The sequence below is a fragment of the Sardina pilchardus genome, chromosome 4 (genome assembly GCF_963854185.1).
Source record: "Sardina pilchardus chromosome 4, fSarPil1.1, whole genome shotgun sequence".
In the NCBI taxonomy this organism is placed as follows: domain Eukaryota; kingdom Metazoa; phylum Chordata; class Actinopteri; order Clupeiformes; family Clupeidae; genus Sardina; species Sardina pilchardus.
Genome location: NC_084997.1, coordinates 6,216,397 through 6,242,644, shown reverse-complemented (window position 1 = coordinate 6,242,644; position 26,248 = coordinate 6,216,397). Strand labels below are relative to the sequence as shown.

The 26,248-nt window shown below is 45.8% G+C and overlaps 1 protein-coding gene across 3 annotated transcripts; it reads left to right on the top strand.

Moving 5' to 3' along the window:
* The first annotated feature begins 1,269 nt into the window (after positions 1 to 1,269).
* Positions 1,270 to 8,992, top strand: sp3a (sp3a transcription factor). Of its 3 annotated transcripts, none has more exons than XM_062533831.1 (7): positions 1,270 to 1,438; positions 1,768 to 1,865; positions 2,038 to 2,133; positions 2,592 to 3,867; positions 4,752 to 4,941; positions 5,953 to 6,149; positions 6,520 to 8,992. In XM_062533831.1, exons 1-7 carry the CDS (start codon positions 1,432 to 1,434, stop codon positions 6,804 to 6,806), a joined length of 2,151 nt encoding a protein of 716 aa, XP_062389815.1. In that variant the 5' UTR covers positions 1,270 to 1,431; the 3' UTR covers positions 6,807 to 8,992. The 3 variants fall into 3 exon arrangements, with proteins under 3 accessions (XP_062389815.1, XP_062389817.1, XP_062389816.1); XM_062533832.1 differs by lacking the exon at positions 1,270 to 1,438 and adding an exon at positions 1,550 to 1,648; XM_062533833.1 differs by lacking the exon at positions 2,038 to 2,133 and having other exon boundaries at positions 1,271 to 1,438.
* Positions 8,993 to 26,248: the final 17,256 nt, after the last annotated feature.

Sequence of the window (26,248 nt, the reverse complement as noted above, 5' to 3'; positions counted from 1 at the left end):
TGGTCTCAAGACGTTTAAATCGATACAAGATTTTAGACAATAATGGAAGACATTTGACTTTCCCATTTAAGCTTGACTCTTTGTGAGGTTAGCCAACTGGAGAGAAGTCATTTCTTATGCTATAGTGAGAGCATTGAGTGCAGCTGCACAAGATTTCTAAAGACTGTCCCTGCAGGTCTGTGTTTACCTGACACTTGGATTGACAGCAGAGTGATTGGAAATATCCACTTTCCACTGACACGAGCCCCTGAGTACCAGGAAAGTGCTTTTGTAGTCTGGCTGTAATGGCCTAAGTTTGAATTGAAGGCTGGAAGAAAATGCACCACTTCGGTCTCACTCAGGAAGGACTTGACAGCTTTCAGGATACTTTGCAGAATCAGGCAGACTCAGCACTTAACATTTGTGGTCAAAAATTTCAGTTCAATCACAGGTGTCCGGGTGGGGACTTGGGATAATACTGCATTTGCCTACCTCACTGGTAGGAATTTGTTAAATAGACAACAACCTAGAGGCAATGTTTTGGGGAAATGTCAATATTATATTTTATTAAATACACATTTTATAATGCACAGTTAGCCTACTTCATACAGATCAGAAGATCCAGAAGATCAAATAATGACCCTGAAATAAAGTGCACAACTTGATGAAAGGGATGAGAACTTGCTTTATCTAAAACTATCAACATGCCCCTTTTCTGAGACACTCTGGTCTTAAAAACGTCTGAGAAATGACCGTGCTTTCCTAAAGCAGGAGCAAAACTCAAATTAGCCTACTCATACGAAAGGTTGATGTTTACCTAGCCTATGGGACAAACTCAACAGCCCATCTTTTCAACACTCCACATAGGCTATCCTTTCTACTCAATCGGCTGCCCGAAGAACCTTTTACCGTCAGGCTAAATGGCTACTGTTAGCAACCTCAACTTCCAAGTCTGTTACTTCTGTCTGTACATTGTTTTAATTGAAAAAGTCTGCAATCGATCAGGCGAAAATCTACTCTAGTTACACCAGAATTCGGCAACAACACTGGCCATTTCCCAGGACATAAAAGGGTCTTTGTCATACAGCTTGTTACCTCGCTAACTAGGATAGCTAGTATATGTTGAACGGCTGAACGAGATTCCCTTCCTGCAAGAATGCAAACAGGAAACAGTCGACTCATAAAATGATTGTCGCGTGCCTGGACTAATGGCATTTCACGAGCGTAAGCTTAACAGCCAATTGAGTTTAAGAAGAACGGCGGGACTTCCTGTGAGTGACGAAAATTTTACAGTCAAGCTTAGAAGCCCCACCTTTTGTGTTTCCCGCACCGTCAATCAAAATAGAAAAAAATTGACTCGAATCACCGATCGCAGCCCGCCTCCGATTAATATAATCATGTGTGGCGTGTGATTAAACCGAGATTTTTATTCCAATTAATGTAATCCACGCAATGACTGGTATGTAAAATACAAATACAGATACGACTTTCCGTATAGGGTTTCTGCAGCCCCTGGCTAAGCTAATGTTAGCCAAGTATTGAGCTAGCTTGGTTTGCAGTTGTTTGGCTGGCTAATCTTACTAGAGCAAAGCTGTTTGCTAACATAGCTTGGATTCTCTTTAGCTTATCAGTCTTCTCGTTTTTCATGTCTCACTGATATCGAAGTATTGTAAGTGCTCTCAAGTTGTTGCGCGTGTTTGTAATGTTTTAGTGATGGTAAAGATAAGTCAAATGCGTAGTTAAGTGGTTTGTTTTGCTTCGTTTCCTTCTTACTGTGGCTTTCTGTAGCCCCTGAACAGCCAGTGAAACAAGAGGAAATGGCTGCCTTAGACGTGGACAGCAGTCAAGGCGACTTTCTGCAGCAAGATGGTAGCAGAGGAGATCAGGTATTTATATCATTCCTTTCTCGCATGCTCTTCTGCCAGGGTTGTTGTTAGTGCATGGTGCTTTGTGAAGTTCACACGTTTTAAAATTTGTTGTAAAAAGTCGTACTTCCTGTGTGGCTCCGGACTAACGGCCACCCACTTTCTTCTTTTAAAACCCGCCCATTGTGGGTAGGACGCTCCGCCGTCACCGCTTGCTATGCTGGCAGCTACCTGCAGCAAGATTGGGTCGCCATCGTCAGAGGGAGATAACGGTGCTGCCGCTGTAGTGGTAAGTCACCCCCTCTGATGTTGGGATGATGACTTAACCGATTCAGTTCATCCGTGCGATATCGCTAGAACAAAAGATAGTCATATTGGCACTAATTGACTTCTCGTGCTAAGTGTCCAGACACAGGCTAATGGAGACGCATCATGTTATTGATAGAGCTCTCCTCATTTCATCTGTGAAAGGGGGTCCCATGAACTGAACAGTCGGGACGGTGTAGGCCATATTTTCATTTTTTTTGTAGATCATTTTCAACAACTCGTGTGAACAATCAGACACCGTCAAGCATGCCCTTGCAACTTAATAGGGACAGTCATTCGTCTGTTTTAAAGGCAGACAAGTAGTGCTCCTTCCTTTTCCTTTCCATTGTTTTTCACGCAGTAAAACAGAAAAACAGTGTCTTACTCAAAGAAAGATGGTAAGTTTGATGAATGTGTGGTTTCCACAAACTTCCCCCATAGACGACAACAGACCTCACCTCCATCCAGTTAACAGGGACGACGGAGCGATGGGAGGCCTTAACCCCCACAAGTGTAAAAGAGGAGCCGGGCATCGTGCACATCAACACCAACACGGGACTTGTGACCTCTAACGGACAGTACGTGCTCCCGCTTCAGAGCCTCCAGAGCCAGCCCATCTTTGTGACGTCGGGCGGAGACGGCTCGGCCAACGCAGTGCCTAACATCCAGTACCAGGTGATCCCGCAGATCCAGAGCGATGGGCAGCTGGGCTTCTCCACCTCCACGGTGGACGCGTCCGCCCTGGGCCAGGACGGCGTGGGGCAGATCCAGATCCTGCCCGACGGCAGCCAGGCCATAAGTGTGTCGTCCTCCAGCGACCTCCTTACCAACCACCAGAACCTCATATCACAGACTGGCCATGTCCAGCAGATCCAGGGCGTGTCCCTGGGTAGCTCTGCCTTCAGCAGCCAAGGTCAGGTTGTCACTAATGTGCCTATGGGCTTGCCTGGGAACATCACCTTCGTCCCCATCAACAGCCTGGACCTGGACTCGTTAGGGCTGTCGGGGGCGCAGACGATAGCCACGGGGGTCACTGCCGACGGACAGCTCATTATGGCGGGCCATCCGACGGACGGCTCGGAGAAGGTGGGCGAGAGCATCACGCTGGCGGCCGGCGGTGACCCCAACGCCACCCAAGACATGTTTGTGCCTACGAGCTCCGCCTCGGCCACCCCGTCCTCCGCCTCCCACCTGCCCGAGACGATAGACGGCACCGGGGTGCTGACGCAGGCCACTGCCGTCTCTGCTGGCTCAGAGCAGGTGGACGCCTCGGGCCTGGTCGACGGCTACCTGCAGCAGCAGAACCAGGTGCAGGGCCTCCAGGTGTCCTCGGCCCAGCCCATCATCCAGCTGCAGCAGCTGCCTCTGCAGAGCTCCGACGGCCAGGTGCAGGGGGCCCAGAACGTGCAGCTCATCAACCCGGGCACCTTCCTCATCCAGGCCCAGACGGTGACGCCCAGCGGCCAGATCCAGTGGCAGACGTTCCAGGTGCAGGGCGTGCAGAACCTCCAGAACCTGCAGCTCCAGACGGCGCCCACGCAGCAGATCACGCTGGCGCCCGTGCAGACACTGGCGCTGGGCCAGGGGGGCACGCTGAGCTCCAGTCCCGTCAGCATCGCCTCGGGGCAGATCCCCAACCTGCAGACGGTCACCGTCAACTCCGTGGCCCAAGCGGGCATCCAGTTCCAGCAGGCGGATGAGACCGACAGCCCTGGAGGTAAACCTACAACTTACTCTGCTGCTCATAAATGGAAGTGGGCATTGGTAGGGATTTTACTCTCAGATTGAGCATATTTCAGTACACAGTCTTTTGTTAGAATGTTCTATAGAACGTATCACTTAATAGTATAGATAAAATGCTGTATCCTACTAGAACCTTTGAAGTGTTCTTTGAAGAAATGACACTCGGTGATTACCCTGTAAAACAGACATGCAAATATATCTGGTTTTATGGTCGATGATTTGGTTGCTCCTGGTTTTTATGGTCCGGGTCTCACAGTGGTATTTGTATGTTGAGGATGACTGGTTTTACTAGACCCTTTGTCCATAACAGATAAGACAGAGATACACAAGCTCATAAAACAGGTTGAGGTTCACTGGCAGGACTTGCTTGACTTGACTTGATGTTTATGCACAAGGAATATTAGCTGTCAGTCTCATCTCTCTACCAAGGAGATGTGCTGCAGCATTTGGATGTTTCTTGCAATTAGATGTCTAAACCCCCCCCCCCCCCTATTTTCATCCAAGTCATATTTGTCCATATGTGGTTAAAGTAGATCCAGCACAATGTGCTGTGGTCTTTACAGTTTCATGCACTTTTGATGGCTGTATTGTAGTCAATTGGAGATAGAGCTAAATGCATATGATCTATGTAAATAACCACTGTGGCTGTGTTTGGCACTTAAGCCAAGCAGAAGCTGCACCCTGCCTATCACAAACCCTTCCTTGGTATCAGTGGCACTGCTGCAGCGGTATATGCTCACTGACGTGCATGTACATCCCACTGTTGTACTGTGTTGAGGGCGCACTCACAGCACTCTTCTCCTCTCTCCTCTCTCCTCTCGTCTCCTCTCGTCTCCTCTCTCCTCTCCTCTCCGGCAGACATCCACATCAAAGAGGAGCCGGAGTCGGAGGAGTGGCAGCTGAGCAGCGACTCGACGCTCAACACCAGTGACCTGTCGCACCTGCGCGTGCGCCTGGTGGACGAGGACGGCGAGCAGCTGGGCCAGGAGGGCAAGAGGCTGCGCAGGGTGGCCTGCACCTGCCCCAACTGCAAGGAGGCGGGAGGGAGGTGAGCACGTCCTGGACAGCACAGCACAGGACAGGGCCATCTGAAGGAAGAGTAGCTTCAGCAGAGCACTTTATTCTGAATATGTACTGGGCCATTTGATGGAAGAGTAGCTTATGCAGAGTACTTTATTCTGAATATGTACTGGGAAATGTCAGGTGCCCCAGCATGTGTGCTTTATTATCTGTCATATCTTATTTTTAACCTTTTAAATCACCTTTATGATGTGTCTCACATTTGCATTCCAAGAAAAGCTCTCTAGAAATGAAACCCCCCCAACATAAATCAACACCTCGTCGAGGCATGTCGTTCGGTTGCTTATCTAAACCTGTACATTCCAAAGATAGCTGTAGATTCCAAACATTACTTATGTCTAGGCATATGTCTGGCTGTTGTTTTGGTGATGCTTGTGGATGCAAAATTCTATTCAAATTGGGTTTTAAAAGACAATACGAGTGCCCTGTAAAAGGCATAAATGGTTTTGGAATTTAGAAATGATTTAGGTGAGTTCTGTGTTCTGAGACTAAGAGTATGACGCATGTGCATGTAGTCATTAGCACAATTCTAGCAGTGGCACCTCACAACTGTTAAATGACAGCAGGAACAGTAGTTCATAGAATTATTGAACAGGTTACATACTATTTATTACTATCATTTTCTAACAATGTATCTGGGTTTTTTTTCTGGTAAAATTTGGAAGCACAACAAATGTCAAAATAGTTTAATGTATATTATATATATTTGCAGCTGGATGGAATATGTCCATAATTCAAACATTGGTGGTACCAGCCAAGTGAACAGAAGTAGTGGTTATTGAAGTGAAGAATATGTTATTCAGCCTCTGAATGTGTGTGTGTGTGTGTGTGTGTGTGTGTGTGTGTGTGTGTGTGTGTGTGTGTGTGTGTGTGTGTGTGTGTGTGTGTGTGTGTGTGTGTGTGTGTGTGTGTGTGTGTGTGTGTGTGTGTGTGTGTGTGTGTGTGTGTGTGTGTGTGCGCGCGCCTGTGTTTGTATCAGGGGCTCCAACATGGGCAAGAAGAAGCAGCACATCTGCCACATCGCGGGCTGTGGGAAGGTGTACGGGAAGACGTCTCACCTGCGCGCCCACCTGCGCTGGCACTCTGGGGAGCGCCCCTTCGTCTGCTCCTGGTCCTTCTGCGGCAAGAGGTTCACGCGCAGCGACGAGCTGCAGAGACACCGGCGGACACACACAGGTATACACACACACACACACACACACACACACACACACAGTGTGTGGGGCTGTCTCGCTGCGTCGGGCCGTGCGACAGCTCTCCATCTGTCCCTGCGTGTCTCCTCGTTAGGGGGCCTGTTTAAGATCCTCAGTAATGCCATTTGCAGCAGTCACAAGCCTCCCCTAATTTTGAATTACTCAGTGTGCGCGTACTTTGACAAGTGCTGGCATTTAGATTTTTTTCCCGGAAACCTCATTTTCTGCTCCAGGAGGTGTGTGTGTGTGTGTGTGTGTGTGTGTGTGTGTTTTTCTCTTTTCTGTCTGGAGCACTTTTCTGCAGAATAATCCTCTAATGTGTGTGCTAATCCTGCCTCTCGCTCTGGCCGCAGGCGAGAAGAAGTTTGTGTGTCCGGAGTGCTCCAAGCGCTTCATGCGCAGCGACCACCTGGCCAAGCACATCAAGACGCACCAGAACAAGAAGGGCACGAACTCTGGCGGTGGGGGCGGCGCGGTGGTGGCCAGCGCCGACTCCACCGCCTCCTCGGACAGCCTGATCACGGCCAGCGGCACCACGCTCATCCTCACCAACATCGCGCAGGGCCAGCAGGACGTGCTGTCCACCACCGAGATCCCCCTGCAGCTCGTCACCGTCTCCGCCAGCGAGGTCATGGAGTGAGCGCGGCTCCACCCTCCTCTCCTCCCCTCTCTCGTTCCCTGTGAGCTGCCCCTTTTGCCCCCCCACCCCCACCCTCACCCTCACACCCCCCCTCCCCCCAACCTCACGGCCTCAACCGCATCGGATGGACTTCTCCTCACTCGTCTATTTACTTTTCTCGTTTTATTTTTTTCCCTTCTTTTGTACACATGCATACAGTATATATATATGTACGTACGTAAATATATATATTTTAACCAGAGGAAAAGAGATGAATTATCAGTTTCAGCTTATGTACACACACACTGAAATGCCTTATTTTGGATCATAATCTAAGCTGTTTGTTTTTTTGCATGTGCTCTCTGAGCTTTTCCATACACGTTGAGTTTGAGTGGAGACGCGATAAAAAAAAAAAGGATGTCGACAGAAGTCATAGGAATCTCTTTGAGTGTTGTGAGTCTGGTGTGTTTGTAAGGTTTTTGGTGGACGTGTGTGCTCGTTGTTGGCCAACGTTGAAGGTGTGTGTGTGTGTGTGTGTCAGCACTGCCTAACACACGAATGCGTTCGTTTTAGCAAGTGTTTAGGCTTCTGATCGGCCACAGCCACGCAGCTGCTGCAACACCCGAGTGTCTCTCAGTGTTGCATCGTGTACATTTAATTACACATGATTTCCTCAATAGCATTTAAGAATTGTTCTTGCTTATTTTCAAATGACATCTGTTTGAATGCGCGCGTACCTATCTGGAAGGTTCGCACGGTCGTCTCGGTGAATATTGCAGGGGTCAAAAATGGAACAATCATGTAATTAAAAAGGTTTTTTGTATATTTTTTTTCTCTCAAAGGTCTACAGTTGATCTGCTGTTATATGCATTACTTGCAAAATCAAGTCTTTGAAGCGAAAAGCTATTTATATTAGGCTTTACATAGTGAACTGTTCTTTGTGCTATCAGAATCTCATTTTAAAATTACCTTTTAAATATGTATGATATTCAAATTGTGTAACTTTTGTAGGAGAAGAAAAAGAACTGAAAAGCATATGATTTTTTTTTCTTCAAAATGAATCAAAATTCAAGTCCTAGAGTTCTTTTTACGGAAAAAAAAAAATGTATGCTTGAGGGTTGAAAAATTGCCAAATTTGACTTAATTCTCAGCGAGACTTGGTCATGCAGTACTGTCAGGAGGCACAAAGGAGCGCGCGCTCCCCTGCCGTGCCTGATACTTTAGCAGGGAGTTGCACACACACGTGTCATTTGGTGTCGGACCAAAAGAGGAGCTGAATTATGCAGCCGCCATATTACCTGTGCTGTGTCAAGCTGTACCTGTCAGGGTTTTTGAATGACTCCCCCCCCCCCCCCCCCCCTCCACCCCCCACCACCCCAATGCCCTGTCTCCCGGCGCCCCTCCTACTGCCCTTGCTCCATACTGTAGCCAGGTTAAGGGACGCTGCACCTTTAACGTCTTTGTCATCCAGAGTGCAAGGCAAAAGTACCCTTTTATTAATGTTTGCATCAGTTGCAGTTTGATATGATCTTTTTGTAAAAAAGGAAAAAGAAGAAAAAATGGAAAAACAAACTTTTATATACTGCCTAGAATACTGTTATAAACTTGCTCTGTCATTGTATGTATATGTCCAAGTATATTTAGTTATTTTTGTTAATCTATTCTTTTTTTCCTGCCTGATTTTTTTTTTCTCCAGTAGTCTCTGATTTGTTTCCTCCCTCTCTGTCGCTCTGCTCCTGATGTTGGAGACGCTGCCATGCTTAATTGAAGGGTTGTAGTGAGTTGTGTGTGGCAAAGCTGGCGTGGCGTTGCGTTTTCTCTCTTTTTTTTTTTTTTTCTCTGGATGTGCAGCAGCTCACTACAGACCACGCGAGGTCTCACACGCGCCTCCGTGGAACTGAAGAATACTACACATTCAGTGGTAATAAATAAAACACTATTTTTGACTTTTGATTTGATTATCTTTTTGTTATAATTGCCATCGTTTAGAGATTTCACGTTTTGAGGAAGGCATTGTTAACTTGTTTATTGTCTCGTGATGTCCACATGTCATATTCATTATAAATAGCATTTTAACCTTTGGGTGTACTTTGGGATTATGATATTCTTATTATATTTTTTTTGTTTCCAACAAAAGCCTAAAATTGTTGTACAATGCCCACTTTTGAGGGCAGCGTTTTATTTCACACTAAAATGACTAAACTGAACCCTGTGGTGAGGTGTCTTGTTTTCTGCCAGAGAGGAGGTGAGGAGCTCACATGGCTGCCTGTGCCGGCACAAAAGATGTGTGAAAGACAGCAAGTATGGATGTCCTTGTAGAGCGCAGCCTGATGCCTTTGTATCAAGGACACTTTTTGATTCCTATTTGAGTCTTTTGTGGTGCCTTGCTAGATCTGCATCTGTTGCTAAATTTGCCATTTGTCTATAATGACTTGTAGGGCTCGAGACTGCTTAGCAGGGAACAGAGTCCATGACCTTGAGGGTGGTCTGGGTGTAGCCCTCAGTCCAGCAGGGGTCACTGCAACCACAGGAGCAGAGGAGATCCACACTTGACCCTCTAACCACCCCAAACCACCCCAGTGGATAGGACCATACACCTAGACTAGACACGACAGACCGCTAGATTGAGCAGGACACAAGAAGCATCCAGAGGTGACAGAATGTTTTCTCAGAAACTGTCAAAAATGTTAGCTACTTGAACCGATGCAGGGGCCAAACATGAAAGTTGAGGCCATGTAGCCACTTCATCGCTCATAATTCCTCTACCATTCATTTGTATAAAGGGGCAGCACTATTCTGCAAGATAATTTTGTAGGCTCATTCAGTGGAGCTAAGGCAAAGCCCATTACCATCAATCAGCAATTGTGAGCTGCAGCTTGAAAACTTATCTAGCCATTGGCAGACATGAAGAAAGATTTCATTTCACCTTACATTTAAAAAAGGTTCAATGAATTTCAATGAAGCTCTATATAGTGGAAACGGCTCTGAGAATTCAGTAGTGTAGGAGTATATTGTCGCTCATATTTTACCTTCTTGGTCAACTTCCCCTTCATAAGTTTTACAGTGCTTTTGTGCTGCTTATTTTATTTTGCAGGGGCTATTGTTGCTAGTGTGCAACTTTCCCATCAGTCAAGAGTCTTGTGTGAGGTCTCCCTAGCCTGCTGGTCTGAATATGAATGCACTATACACGTATAGAAGAAGCATAGTTCCTGTGTACATTTTTGTCTGTGCTGGGTGAACATTATTAGAAATGTGCTTTAATCAATGCTTTCACCTGGAAAGAGCAAAGGAAGTGTAAAAGCTCATGGTCCTGACTTGATTTGCCCGGGGATGGGGGGGATCAGAAAATGTAGCCCCATAAACGTTAAAAAAGGGGCACGTCCATTTTCTTCCACCTTTCATTTGCATAATTTAATGAATTCAATTCATTGTAATGCAATACCAAGTGCAGGAGGAACATCGAATGACAGTTTGAGTTAATGAAATGTGTTAACGGTATCATCATTTACTTGTATGTTAATTAGTCCAATTAATTTTCTGTGCACGGTAATCTGAATATTGCAATAATGATCTGCACCCCTGCCGGAATGAGAAGTGCCACGCGGAGGGCGCCAGCGGTCCCATGAGTCATAGCCGGAGCTTTCCAGTTGGTGCACACGGCCATTTACAGACCGCCGTTCAGCACTTTTATCTGTATCTCGCAAGAGCGCTAAGTGTAGGTGCCATCAGCCCTCAGCACCTAATATGACCCTGCTTCCTTCCCTCCCAGTCTCAGAGCGCAAGAATGGCTCAGGCTGGCTGTGTGTTATCCAGGGATTGGGTGGAGTGAGTGAGATAGCAGGAGGGTGGTGGTGGTGGAGGTGGTGGTGTCCTTATGTCACATCAGTAGCCATCTCCTTCAGCCCTCACTTCCATTCTATGTTTTGGGTGATGTGTGGTGTGTTTGTATTGAGTGGTTTCTGCGGATCTCTGGCGAAGGGCAGATTTCTGTATGTGTGAGTGTATTGATTGTGCGTGCGTTGCTGGCCTTGGCTGTGCTGTGAGACTGATAAGTTGCGCTGCTTCAGCGCCGCTGAGGAGAGCTGGACATTTCTGCTGGACCTCCAAGAGATAAGCTGCCAATGCAGGCGCATCGCCCTCAGCAGGCCCTCCAGGATGGGGGCAGAAATGTGAGTATGATAGCATACACACACACACACACACACACACAACATTTATATTTACATCAGACAAGTCTACAATGTGTGCTACAAGAACATTTTAAAAAATTAATTGGTGTCCAAAATATCATATTTATTTTCATAAATTAAAATGTTATTTATTTCAGTGTGTAAGTAGGCCAAATATACGACAATATATTTTCCCACTTTTATACGTGTTCTGTCTACGTCCGGCGCTTCGATGAGGTTGAATTGGACTGTAAAAATATCTGAGAAGTTAGATGGCAATTGTATTAGGAATTCACCAAGTTAATCTGACTCCATAAGACATATTGTACCTCTAATAAATTACCAAATAACTAATGATGTTAACTATGGCAGAGAATGGCATGGCACACTAAACTTTTAGAGATATGCAAACTGAGCGAGGAGAATTAACCATTTATTAGGCTTTGAGCCTTAGGTAAAAGTAAAGTATCAGTAATTATCCTTGAACAAAGGAACAAAGGAGAAAATGAACTTAACCTCAAAACAAACAATAAACTTGGACTTAAACCTTAACAAGTTACCAAGTTACAATGCTACATACACCAGATAAAACAATATATCAAATAATGAAAATAACAAACCCCATAAAGAAATCAAAAGATAGATAGATAGATAGATAGAGAGGGAGAGAGAGAGAGAAAAGGCAGGGAGAGAGAGAGCGAGAGAGGGGCAGAGAGGTCAGTGTGACCTCTTGCCTAGACCAGAGCAGAGCAGGAAGAGAAGAGAGGCAGAGGTGAGAAACATCAAGTTTTAACCATCATGCAGGTCACCCCGACCCTGTGGGTGTGTCCACCACCTGAAGTTCTCCCGTACAGTTCTTACTCTACAATTATGTATACATACATTAGATTGCAATGAAGGTGTGATCAGGCTGTTGCCCACATTACAAGTATTAATTCAAGACCAAACATGGATGTATTATCATTTGTCATGAAACAGATACATTTTAGTTTTCAGCATGAGTTTTCCAGGGGAAAACTGGAGGTGTGTCCGAGGGCCTTTTAACAAATGGCCGGCCACACACACAATGGGGACAGTTCAAATGCAAATAGATCACCTGGACACAAAGGAGTCTAGCTGTGAGGTCGTCTCCCCCGTTCTGAACTTTAGCGGATGGAAAATTACCAGCTTACAAGTGTTTTGTTCCAGAGGCGATAAGAGAAACAGAAGATCACATATTCATGCATAGTCCTGAGTGAAAGCTATCTAACTACAACCAGAATCTCTCAACTGACCGGTATTTCTCCTCTCTTATACTAGCACAACGAGAAAAATACTCATTTCTTGGGTCAAGCATGAAATTACCCAAACCAAATCACACAAACATTTCTGATTAGGCCTGATCGAGTTGTATATGTCCTTTCATTTTGTCTCCTCCTCAACAACAAAAAAAACAGGATGTGTCTTTGTGGAGGGCTGGCTGATAGAAATGGCATTTCCACTTGCTTAGCTGCACTTCCCTAAGTGTGTGGTTATTCTCTTCTCATTGAGTGTCTTTCTTTGTAGTTTGGGAGACGGCACCCATCCCCTGCAATAGGATACAGAGTGAGAATCTAAAAGCATGGAGGTCTCAGTGGGTGCAATTTAGTCCCTGATTTGGGACAGAGAGGTATAATTCTATGTGTTCTCTAACATCCTTTAGGTTGTTTGTGGTTTGTGGATCCAAATGTGTGCTTTTTGTGTGTGCTCTCCTCTCCAGGCCTACTCCTGGAGATGTGCCATGTAATTGCACTAGGTGTTTCCACTTTCTTTATTCCAATTCATGTGCAAAGCACACAAATAAGATAACTATGGAGATGCCAGGGGCCTGTCGACAACATGCACAGTAGCATAATAACATAAAGGCATTTTCAAGCTCTATTTCTGACACAATTTCAAAATACCTTGGGGATTGTGTACCCAGGCCAATTTCACTAGAGTAGTTTGAGACGACAGGCGATTTTTTTGGTCATTATCTTCACCTGATGCAACAGTTCCAAATGAAAGAGGTGAATTTCATCTCCATTGCTCATGTACAGTAGATGTTCTTATGTTAGAGTTGGAGAAATGTATTCAGCATTTAACAAAAAGTACCATTTCCATCTGCCATTTTGTGAGTACAAGCCTGGAACCGTCGTTGCTTTTAAAAAACATTTCATGGGAGCAATTTCAGGCGCTGTTCTCTTTGTCGGGCGCATCAAGCAGCCTTCGCCCTTCACTCTGTCGCGGTCAGTGGTGTTTTTTGGGAGTTTGGAGCGAGTTGGGAAGGACGGGAGCTGACGGATGTAAGTGCCTGTGGGCCCTCAGGCCGACTCCAAACACTCTGCGCCTCTCTCTGCTGTGAAGTAGCTGGCCTCGGCCTCTCTGCATTCCAGGCACACGTTTGCCCTTGATCAACTGCAGAAGGCAGACAATGAAGCAGATCATTTTCCCCAGGCATGAAAACACAGCATGGATCAACTCAATAACCTGATATTCCCTGTCTACTGAATATGGCCAATTTTGTAGCAGGTCAGTGATTTTTTTTTTTAACTCCTCCTTTTTTTGTGTGCGTGTGTGTGTGTGCGTGTGTGCGTGTGTGCGTGCGTGCGTGTGGCAGAGACAATTTGGTGACCTCCCCGTGGTGTCCCAGCAGGGCGAGAGTGGAGAGTGGAGTCAGAACGAGCCAAAGTCTTTCTGTTGACATTGGGCTTTTTAAAGGGGGCCCCCTGCTCAAGGTGAACTGCATCCTGGGGTGGCGGAGGGTGCCTATTATGCAAACGGGGCGCGCGGGCGAGCAGCGAGTGAGAGAGCAGGCGAGCGGGCACCGCAGACAGGCTTTTTGTTTACCTCGGGTTTCCTGCCATTACTCGTCATCAGCACTCAACAGAGGTGTCTGCTGGGGTGTTAAAATGGAAAGGAGAGGAATTTACAGGCAGATAGAAAAGAAATGACCCAAACTGAGAATGCTTTTCTCATCCTGCTATTCTCTCGCTCTCTCTCTCTCTCTCTCTGTCTCTATCCCTCTTTCTCTCTTTCTCTCTCTGTCTCTCTGCAGAGAGAGATGTGTTATTTGTGAGGTCTAATTAGGTGTTTTCTTGTTTGGTGGAAATTGCCGGTTTGCGTCACTGTTCACTTGCAGAGGAAAGCATTTGAATAGTGTTATTCTATGTCATTGTTGTTCATTTAAGATGTTAAGTGATGTTCCGATTGGCGCTGTCGACCTTTGTTCTCTTTTGTTTTGTCTCAGTGCATGGAATCAATTTGGACGAGGATTTTGGTATACTCCCATTTGAAATATTTATTTCTCAATTTGGATGAGGATTTTGGTATACTCCCATTTATTTTGTGTATGCAGCCCTCTTGGTGTCTGACATCTTGACCAGTGACTTTTGAGTGAAGTTTCAGAAGATAAAGACAAACCTCACCCATCACCAGATGCTTGTCTGCTTGAGTACAGACCTTTTTTTCTTTCTTTCTTTTTTTCCCTTTAGAGACTGACAAGAGCCATTCCAAGAAATGTTATCCAGTCAGTCATATATATAAAAAAAGAAAAGTGAATTGAGCGGTGAAAGGAATAGTCTCCCTCTCCCCTTTTCTCCATCCCCAAAATGTGCATTAAACGGTGTCAGCTAAATCTCAGGGGGTCAGTGCAGAGTCCCCATGGATACGGGAGCCTGCTGTAGTGGAGGAGGCTGGTCCCCCCCCCCCCCCTGTACCCCACCGGGTGCCGTTGGGCTGATGGCTCTCCATATCCTCCCGTCATGCGGTGGCAGCTTTGACACAGGTAATATGCATGCAGCCTGACAGTGGCTGAGACGTGCGGCGGCGACAATGATGTACATATCATTTTCCTGGCTGACTGATTGAAGACTGTAATCTGCGCAGGACTTTCTCTCTGATTACACACGTCTCAGCGAGAAAAACAAGGGCCAGGGCGCCGCAGCTGGGCACCGCACGCTCGCACTCTCTCTCTCTCTCTCTCTCTCTCTCTCTCTCTCTCTCTCTCTCTCTCTCTCTCTCCGCCGCCGCCGGGCTCCAGATAGCGCTCTTTTTTTTTTTACCCCCGACGAGAGGACTGGCGCTCTGCCCCCAGGGGCGGGCACAATTTTCATCCCATTTCAGCGGCGCCGTCGCTCTCTTGCACGCAAGCGGCGGATGTGGCGGTGATGGTGGTGGTGTGTGTGTGTGTGTGTTTAGAGGGGCTGGGGGGTGAGTGTGTGTGCACGGCGTGGACAGTTGGTCAAACAGTGTCTGTCGGGCGGATGACGCTAGGTGCGCCGATTGATTGCGACTCACAAGGTCACGCTCCTCTCGTCTGACGAGACGTACACATTTCCGCCAGGTAGAGCGAGGGGGGGGGGGGGGGGGGGGGGGACTTTTCCGAGCGAGGCGGCTCGGGGCTGCTGTCTCCAGAGGACAGAGGGGTGTGGACGGGGTCAGCGCCCTGTAAGCGGAGAGCCGGCTGCCAGCGCACCCCCCCACTGGGCTTCATCTCTGAGCCAGGCGCCCCCTCAGCGCCAACGCTCCTGCCCACCCCGGGCAGCGCCGAGCAGCGCCGCTCCCACAGTTAACCTGCAGCCACCAGATGTCACGCGGAGCAGCGGGGACACTGCGCCTGATATACATGCACCTCTCCCACTACAACACAAGAGCACAACAGGCAGACGGAGCAGGGCCATTCTGGCGTCTGGTACAGAGTACACCATGCCCACCTCCCTGTCCTTATAACCTTGTCTCCGACATTAGTCTCTTCTTTTAAATGACAAAAGATATCTCTGTCGACAATGGGTCACTCTGCTACAGAGGGAACCTAGCACATTAGACTGCGCGTCCCAGGAGAGGAGTAATGGGTTCTGGGCAATTGACCAACCTGACACAGTTTAGTGCACATCCTCTGACTTAGAGCTGTCATCATTACCACTTCCTTCAAGGTTCCCTCCACAGCCCTGCCTCTCTGCCTTTATGGACATGCAGAGCAGGGCAGGTAAGGCGTGGAGCTAGCCGCTGGCAACAACCTACCACCAGTCCCACTCCCCTTCCCAAGTCAGTTTTTAGTGTGTTAGTGAACCGGAGGGCTGGAGGAAGTCATGGTCATGAATTTGTATTTTTGCTCCCTAATTATGTTTTTGTCTAATTGTTATTTGTTTGGGGGCGATGAATAGCCTGGATATCGCAGTATCAACTCACTTTCAGCGCTTGTCAATTCAGTCATATTTGTAGAGGATGGCTGCCAGTTTATACTTATTAATTATGATCACATTTGCACATATGTACCCTATGCACTGAACAGGGAGGATGTGAGCTCGCCAGGGAAGTACTGTAGAGTAGACGTGCGATTATGCCTTTGACTTGAGGCTTTTTTTTTTTTTGGTCCGTTTTCCTTGTCAAGTTTTGTCCTCCACCCACACTTGTCTTCATCAGTATGTTCTACATCCAAATGAGCAGCTTGAAATAAAGGAGAGGAACTTTACATTGTGCCAGAAACGGAATGGAAATTACGGGCAGTGTCAGATAATTGAGCTTGTCTTAAGAGACATGTTAATAACAGGCAGAGATGCGGAAGACATGTCACTCCATGCTCGGGGTGACAGACTCTCTCCGCTGTTGATGAGCTGTTTAGAGGGGAGATTGTTCCCTGCAAACAGCATCGTTATTACGAGCTGGCAAGCTGCTTGCATGTGTACCCAATTCAGCTTGAACTGACAGAATCCAATTGACCAGGACATATTCATACACTTTATTTTCTTTATTCTCACCAACAATGTGCATAATTACTGCAGCTAGTAAAAACTGAAAATAGAAATTCTCGGCGTGCAGTTCACAGGAGAACAATGGCCGTGCTGTCACACTAAGCATGGCTGTGTATTGTCAAATTGCCCTTCGTTCCTATTTACACTTACTGGGATAATGCTCCTATCTCAGATCGGCTGCCTCAGTAAAACAAGAGATGCAGTGCTAAACTTTATGCATTCTGCTTGTGTCGAGGCTGTCCAGCCATATACACACAATAGGAATTTCAGAATGTATTTTTCCCTTGACATTTCTTTAATACCAAAATGGATTTTCTGCTTCCATTTGCTCACTCATACCACTCCGGCTGCAGTTTGTCTTTAGAATCATTTGTCTGTATTTTGAGGTTGTTGGGTTTTTTATTTTTTAAATGATATTTTAGTTGGACAAGTGAGAAGGACTCCTCTCCATGTTCTGTCATTAGGTGACCCTAGATGCCCTATATATCCTGTAGTATACGTCCCTCTCCTCTGTAGCATCACTGTTAGAATGTGGCCCAGTCCAGTCGGACTCACAGAATTTCCCATGACTCCCTCCCCACGGCGGAGGCCTGCACTCTGCCCAGCGCTGGCCAACAAGGCCTCTGTTATCTGGGGGAAATGTGTCCGCTCTGAGGTGAGGCCGGCTTTGTGCTCTCATCCAGGCCACCTCTCTCCCTTTGTTGCGGTAACAAGCTCGGCTCAGGCTCCAGCGAAGCGAGAAATTGTAAACTCTCCAGAAAGGCCCAGCGCGAGATAACGCTGCAGTGTTTGCCACCAATGCGCTTGGGGCTGGATCAGATAACAGGGAGTCCCACGCCAGAATGGGAGTGATGATACCACCCCCTCTATGGAGAGTCATGTTTAATCCCCCCGCCTTTGTATTCACTTGCAAATACCCCTGTCACCATAAATATGTATTGAAGCTTTCTCAGACACTGTTCAATACGCATTTATCAGATTTGTCCCCTTTTTTTACCTGCTCATTTTCCACCGTCGGACCCACCACTGTGTGACCACTGAGCTTTAAGTGCCTTTTTAAGATTCGGCATAATAACTCCTGTCTCAGCGGCGCGTTTCAAGCCTTGTAGGCATGTGCATGTGGGGAGAGAGCTTCACCAGCCAGTTGAGTCAGCAAAGGTAGCAATACAAGTAGTGCCTGGACAGCTTCCTTTCACTCTCAATTTCTACAGCACTGGTGGTGAGCCCTCTGGCGAGATGTAGTGGGTCTGATTTTATAAAATAGACTATAAATGGTGCCTATACTGTATATAGATAGATAGCCATACAACACAGCTTTCACATAGTAGGCTGCATACATACATACATAGGCCTACATTAGCCTGGGCGTTCCCATGCTGCCTTGCACGCAACTTCATTCACGCTGCTAAGGCAGTCTGGAAGCTACCGCCCTAATTTTTGCCTGAGATAGGGGACCAATCACAGAACAGAGGGGAAAGCAAGACGATGATGAGCTATGCACAGATGCATTTGATAGGCATCCGTGGTGCCCAATGAACGGATCTGGGCATCTTGTTTTCAAATATGAGAAAATGAACGTATAGTTGCCAGACCACGTCTCATTTGAGAAGTGGTAGGCGCTAGCCAGACTAGGCCTACTGTACATAGTATACATTTTAAAAAATATATTATTCCTCTCTCTCTCTCTGCTCAGGGGGTAGTCATTATGAAGTGCTATTGCAATGGGTAAAAAGGTATTTCGGTATCCTTTCTTACAGCTTAGTGCCTTCAACTGAAAACACTTTTTTGTTTGACCACTATGTTGTGTAGTGGCTACTGCCCCAACAAACATCTGCAACATAGTGCTGCACACATTAAATTACACAAGCTTTCTCAAGAAATAGAGTACTCTGTTCCACATAGTACCCCAACAACCCTTTTAAAGGAACACTTCACTGTTTTTTCATAAACTATTTTATTCCCTTAAAGGGACACTTCACCGATTAGCATTAAGCTTTGTATCTTTAGAAAACCAGTCATGTTTTTGAATGGCTGTGCATCATTCTCTCAGCTTGCCTTGAGACGGGAGAAATACGATTTTCAATGTTGGACTTCCTGGTTTCAATGATATAAAAATCGCCATTTTACGTAATTGAAAGCAGGAAGTCCTATATCTTTGTCGAGTAGGTGAAACTACAAACGCTTTCCTCATTTTTCCAAGAGGGGGCGCTAGCAGTGGGACTTAGCAGTGGGACTAGCGGGAAACTAAAATATATAGCCGCCATCTTTGTTGGAAGCTATAGGCTCCCGGTCTGTGGAGAAAGCTGATAACTACGATTTACTAATTCATTGAATGTTGATATTGAAACTGATATGGCAAATGGGGATTCTGAAGATGTGGGGCCTCATTTATAAACGATGCGTACGCACAAAAGAATGCGTACGCCTCGTTCTACGCAAGCTTTGGTATTTATAAAAGGTGAACTTGACGGTAAAATGTGCGCACCGCCACGCAAGCTCTGACCCATGCGTACGCACAAAAAAAGGAAAAGCAGAAAGTGCGACCTCAGGAGGAAACAGGTACAACGACCCGAAATTGGTTCAATAATCGAAGTTTAACACAAACATAACATCGCGCAATGACGCGCATCAAAGACGTAACTGCCTTAACCTAATCCTGTTTAAAATCTAAAACGTAGTTGATTGTTGTTTCGTGCGCCCGTCAAAAAATCCATCTTATTTGAGGCAAGAAAGACATGTTGATAGGCTATACATTGTATGTTTAGTTAATTATCCACTTAGCCTATGGCTTTCGTGCATGTTGTGATATTTGTCAATAATACATCAAGGCTCAAACATGTTGCTTGTTAGCTTGTTAGCAATACAGTAAGAGGGATTTGCCAAGAGGTGCCCGCCCGAATCATGCCATGCAGTCTCGCTGCAAGTGCTGACTTGCATCGGCTTTCTTGCCACTTGCTGAATAGAGAACTGGCTGACCCGAGTGGGATAGCCAACCTTCAGCCGAATTTTGCCAGACGTGTTAGGAGGTGTAATTGTTTTATCACCAAACTACATCAGCTTTCCTTACACGGTGAACAGGCAAATAAAAACGCAGCAAAGTCTAATTTCCCAAATGTGATCCGTGCTATTGACTGCAATAATAGTGCTATATAAGAGCACCGAGTGAAAATAAATGTGCCTTTGTTAACAGGAAGCATATTCATTCCCTCAATGTCCATGTTATATATGTGCCACAGACATGTTGCTCACAAATGTTGTCGCCCGGTGGCCTTATTCATATTGAGACATAGGCCTACTGTAGCAGCGTTGGGTGAAGACTGAATGCTGGAACTGTGCGCAATGGTGGCTTCTACTGTAGGTGCGGGTGAATCGTGTTTAAATCCTGTAATCCTAAAATAATTTGGAACAATTTTTCGACCATTTCTAAACATTCATTTACTCATTGAAGTTATGTTGTAGGTGACAGTGGATATCCGCTGAAACGGTGGCCTGTCACGCCATTTATGAACCCACAAACAGTCAATGAAGTTGCGTTTTTTGTCTTTCCCGCTGTTTTCGGCATGTTGTCCACAGACATCAATATTCATTAAGGGCGTTTCGCTGAATATTTATAGGCAATTATGGGTGTGTCTTGAGGTACGCACAGGTGCCGCAAATGTAGAGTACGAGCTTGATTTATAAAGGGAAATTGGCGTGGAACGTGCGTGCGCACGGTTTTATAAATCAGAATATTTCTGTGCGCACGCACTTTCTGAGTTTTGAGCGCACGCCATCTTCTGGCGTACATCCTACGCAAAGTTTTATAAATGAGGCCCCTGGTACGTAAATTTGATGCACCAGATTACCTGTAGGCTACGAGCTGTAGGCCTAATACAGCACAGAACAAGGCCTCCATCAAGGCCTGCAGCAAGCCTGGATGCCTGGGCTGGCTCAAACTAGAATGGACTAGCTCTCACAAGGTCAGTTATCCTAATTCTATTCACAAGTTATTGCACAAATAGTATTAGCGATACTAATATTTGTTAAAAGTCGGGTATTCTAGCATATGCTGTGAATTTGCGGGACATTTGACATGGAAATAAATTAACGTTTTGTTTTTCGAGATTTTTTCGCTAATTCCTTGAAGACCAGCAACATTGATATAAGGCCACAAGATTGAGAGCAACATAAAACAATGATCGTTTTCATTTTAGAATCGTTATTAATGCCGAAATGTTACATTAATGAGTCCTTCTGTGTAACTGGTGGGTGGCTTGGTAAGGCAGTGAAAGGCAGGGAATTCTGGGAGTTGTTGGCTTTTATCCACATGACCCAAAAGTACATTTTCGTTTTTTTTCTCCCATCTCAGGGGAAAATGAGGGAATGATGCACGACCACTCAAAAATATGACTGGGTTTCTAACAATATAAAGCTTAATGCAAATGGCTGAAATGCTCCTGGCTCCTGGCTGAAATGCTGAGTTGATACATATTGACTATATTGTGTGGCGGAATAACAATTGGGTGCACTTAGACTCGGCGCAGTAACATCCTCACTCCAAAGTGAAACTGAAAGTGTAAGAGTGAGGATATTACTGCGCCACACAATATAGTTATCCCTCTTACCTGCTTAGAAATGCACCACGTTTTATTTTGTCTCACCATACTTGGTCGTGTGACTACTTGTGTAACTGTATTTTGATAGGGAAAACATGGAGGTGCATGGAGGGTTTTCTTCTAACTTCATCTCTGTTTGGATCCTAATGAATGAGCTGGGCTAGCTAAGTGCTATCAAAGTTGCACCGCGTGCCCATAGACCTAAAAGAAATGGACAAACTCCGACAGACTCCGTTGTTCTCAATGGGAGGAGACTGAAACAAAATCTGTTTACTTCCCATTGTTCGCGCGCAGACTTTGTGAATTTAGCTATCCTGTAACTTGCTGTAACTGGTCTGATACAGTAGATTGGTCACACGGAAATTTGACAATCGTGATATCGAGGTTTTTTTTATCAGGTTTACTTGCCTCTAGGTAATGCTTTACCCTATAATACAGTAGGCTACCATAGGCTACATAGCGTTTTCACTGATCTTGCTAATAACTTTCCGTCATGGTTTTCGTGCAGGCCGGACTGAGCTTCTTATCCAAACATTACGGTTAATCTCCCTACTGTGCGACGTCGAACGTTAGCTTCCCTCCAACCGACGTGCTAACTATACTTCTTTACGGGAAACCAACATTATATACGAGGAAGACATGGATTACTGTAGTTGTGCCTTTGATACCCTATATAGAATATACAGAAGCTATAATGGCGACACAGGGCACATATTACATGAAGTTATGATTGCAAAAAAATCTGCAATCTATGGTCGTCTGGGGTTAGCAGAGCGTTGATCACCAGCTCAATCCGTGTTTCTACTTCCGGGAATATTCCTGCCCCCTTGCGCACGCCAGAGCCAGTGAGTGCATGCATTGAAACGTGAGAGGTATATCAACTCGTCTTAGTTAAGGGAATTACATAGTTTAATATGAAAAAACGGTGAAGTGTTCCTTTAAGGAGTGTATTGTCTATAAGAGCCCCCAAATATTTGTAGTTCCCTACGTCTTCTTCCTCACCTCATTGAAATGGTATTTAGCTCTGGCCTTGGCCTTCCTAGGCCTACTTGACTACTCAGTGAACTGCTCATAAAGATTATATTTGTCCCATAACAGCAAATCCTGGTTTATATGCTGTTTAACTCAGGTAGTGTAGGCTACTGCTGATAATGCTGATCACTTTGTGCTAGGCCGAATTGTTCAGAGACTTAATGAATTAATGTTTTCAGAAATAACAGACACTATTGTGGCAGTATTGAAGGTCTTCATATAGGTGATATTTTGAATTCTCAGGCTACTGAGGTGAGATAGATGTTGTGTTTCCTTTTCCACCAAGGTTGGAGATGTGTGATGTCCATGACAGATACTCAAAGATGTGAGCTCCAAGGTATCAAATGAGCTCCAAGGTATCTGAGACTGCTCGCTCTCTCCCCTGGGGCACCATAGATGTGTAGTGGTGTATAATGGAGATTCCCTCCTGAGGTCCACCACCAACTCTTTGTCTTTGGAGACATTGAGCTCTGAGATGTTTTTTACAGCATGTTGACAGCACCTCAGCTTCATTCAGATATAGGCTGTCTGTCTCATTGTTGTTGGACATGATATGAGTGCTACCTCCACCGTGTTGTCCTCATATTTAACAGTGCCTTGGAGCCGTGCGTGTGGCTTAGAGTGACAGGTTTGGTTGCTGTGTCCCTAATCAATAGCACAAGTGATCATCTTCTCTTGTGTATTTCTGAAAACGATACTGATGCAGCACACAAAATATTACAGGATTTTTACCCCATCTACAATGTACTGTAGACACACACAGACACAGACACACACAGACACACACACACACACACACACACACACACACACACACACACACACACACACACACACACACACACACACACACACACACACACACACATGTGTGAGGGTTTTGCATCTGAACGCTTCACACACATACACACATACACATACACACACACATACACACACATACATAAAAAATGCTCATGTAAAAGAAAAGTGGTCAGACATATTTAGAGGGTTTAGCATCTGAACTCTTCATACATACATACACACATACACACACACACACACACACACACATATATACACAAAAAATGCTCATGTAAAAGAAAAGTGGTCTGACAGATTAAGAGGGTTTAGCATCTGAACTCTTCATACATACACACACACACACACACACACATGCACATATGCATACGCATACATATACTCATAATAGCACACACACACACACACACATATATAGATAGATGTAGCACATATAGAATATTGAAGTCTGTAATCAACTGCATACACATACAAGTACAAATGCGACCATAGCATTTATCTAATTCAATAAAGCTTATTATGTGAGCACCTTTTTTATTGCGATGTCTGGCTGGCAACAAGGCTCTCTGCTGTCTAATCGGAGCGGAGCCATCTGAAGCTCATTATGCCCCAGTACGGAGCGGAGCGGCCTTGTGCCGGAGCTGCCTCCATTAAAACGGCGGAGCAGGGCCTGTCAGCTCTCCGCCACGGCCCGAATCAAGCTGTCAATTACACGACGTGTTTATGGAAATTACATGTTTGTTAACATGCTGGAAAAATGTGCTCTCAGCTCGAGCAGCATGAGAGCACGGAACAATTTCTCTCCCAAGTCACCTTTCAGACTGATGTAGGCGATCCTCATCAGATCGCTGACAAGGTGGGCATTTTAATATCGGCCCCTTGAGAAAGGCAGTGTGTGGGGTAGACTTGCGGAGAGACTTTGCTGCATGCATGCTCAGAATGGGGAGGCAGCAGAAGGCAGCTTGTTCTTTGCCGTTTCCATTGTTCGGTCTCCTCGGCGCGCGCATGTTACTGTACGTGTGACAATGTCAGCCATTCAGTGGAGCACACGGCTCCATCTGCGTTGTCTGAAAAATGGATCCTGACACTATCCGATTGTGCAGGTACTTGAGACTGCTGCACGCGTGAGATCAGACTAGATGATTTCTGTCAAGACATCCGACTCCATTTGGAGCGTGATGAGGTGGGCCGGCCCCGGCCGAGGCTCCGCCGGAGAGAGGCAGGAGCGGCATGTCAGCCTCTGACATTGTGTGAGATAATTTAACCATGGCCTCTCCCTGCTTCTGCATGAGGGAGCACCCATGAATTCATGAGGTGGTGTGGGAGTCATTTGTGACAGAAGCCGCTGAGACTGTTATCCCATCTTAAAGCAGCTCACTTCAAATACCTCCTAAAACTGTCCATACAGTATGTCATGAAAAGGCAAGACGGTTGTCTTAAATATTGTAGCATGCATGTAGTGGATAGAACAAACTGTAGCATTAAGGGTTGCCTGAGCGGTGGCCAGAGCTTTGTATTCCTATAGGGCTTCTCTGATGTGTTTATTCATGTAGATTACTCAGCTGAACTGCTCCATTATTGTCTGCACACAGAGACCCTCATTTGGTGGCTCCAGGAGATCGTGACATTGAGAGTATTGACAGGCCTGCCTGAGACATGCTTGGCCCAACTCATTGCTCAGAGGGTAATTGTGTTGGAGCAATTACCTCACTAATGCATTCTGAAAGCATCCAGGAAAAATAATTTCCTCGTTAAAAGGGCATTTTGTGCTACTTACAGTGACTTTGTGACAGCATATTTTGATTTTCCGGCACTTTTTTTCCCCCCGTTGCCCCGTGTTTGAGCTCTGGCGCGCCGTCCTCTTAGACGAGACCCTCAACACCTGCGTGCTAGTCCTCCTCACGATGGGAAGCACGACGGATCTAATTTGCACACACAACCTGGCGGCACTGTCAACCGGGTGCACGGCTAGTGAGGAGGCAGAGTTGTGTGAGGTGTGCAGAGGAGCCTGCTGTTTATGAGGACCAGGGGCCCCCACAGTAAGACATCCGCCGCTCCCTCCGGAGCCGTAGCACCTGTCAGGTATGATCACAATGCCCCTGGGCATACGCGTGTTCCGTGAAGCTGTCATCACACAATTACTCTCACCATTACTGGCCCGCGGGCGAAACACGACGCTACGCGCCGATCGGCGCCGCACGGCTGTGACACGCTCGCGCGCCACTCAGATTGGGCTCCGTCGTGGCCGTTTAAACGCCCGCACACCGCTTTAATATAATGATAAAGTGATCTGGACATGATCTGCTATCATTTAGCCTCTTTTACAGAGACTTGCTAAAGCTTGCTGTTGCTGTGCAGCCTATAGATGCTGGCCCATACGTTTGCACCTTTTTAACATTGACAGGCGGGTTTACTTAAGTGTGCACTGTGTGGGTGGGATGAGCTTGGACATGTACATCAGCATGAGCCTCACTGGTGTGTCCATATGTGTATTGGTTGTCTGTGGTTATGTATCTCTTGAGGAGGTATAATGCCACCCTGTAAGTCTTGCAATGGCACATATAGTTACAACGCTATGCCTGCAAAGTGCATTTTAGAATCTGTGGTGAGTATTCGGAACACTTTGAAACACATTAGGAAATCCAGGAGTTCTTACAAACAAATATTTTCCATTTGTGTGGATGGTAAGTAAGCATCCAGTTGACTAAGAACAGATTTATAATGACATACTGATGAGTGTAGGTTATTTAAATGTTTTGATTATGAATAATTGACCACCAACAAATTATTGTTGTTTATCATTTGTGTCTTTATTTATTCATTTAGCCCTTATTTACCTGGGTAAACCAATTGAGAGTCAATTAGTAATTATTTGTGATTATTCTCCAGCTGCCAGCAGCAGGGACGATGTTGAGCAAGCAAAGAGCATAACAACTAAGATGTATATGGGACATGCTTTGATTGGTTTGTCAAGACTGTAATGACCTCTTTTATTAGGCTCTTAATGCCATAGCACAACAGTAATGTGAAGTGACACCAGGCGTTTTAAGCATACTCCAGATTCTAGACTTTCTCCAAAACAGCTTATTTTTCTATATTTATCTATTCATTATCAA

Excerpts from the sequence above, each read along its gene's own strand:
- sp3a (XM_062533831.1), top strand. Across the intron at positions 2,134-2,591 it reads ACGGTGCTGCCGCTGTAGTG|ACGACAACAGACCTCACCTC; the intron begins GTAAGTCACCCC and ends CTTCCCCCATAG. Across the intron at positions 4,942-5,952 it reads TGCAAGGAGGCGGGAGGGAG|GGGCTCCAACATGGGCAAGA; the intron begins GTGAGCACGTCC and ends TGTTTGTATCAG.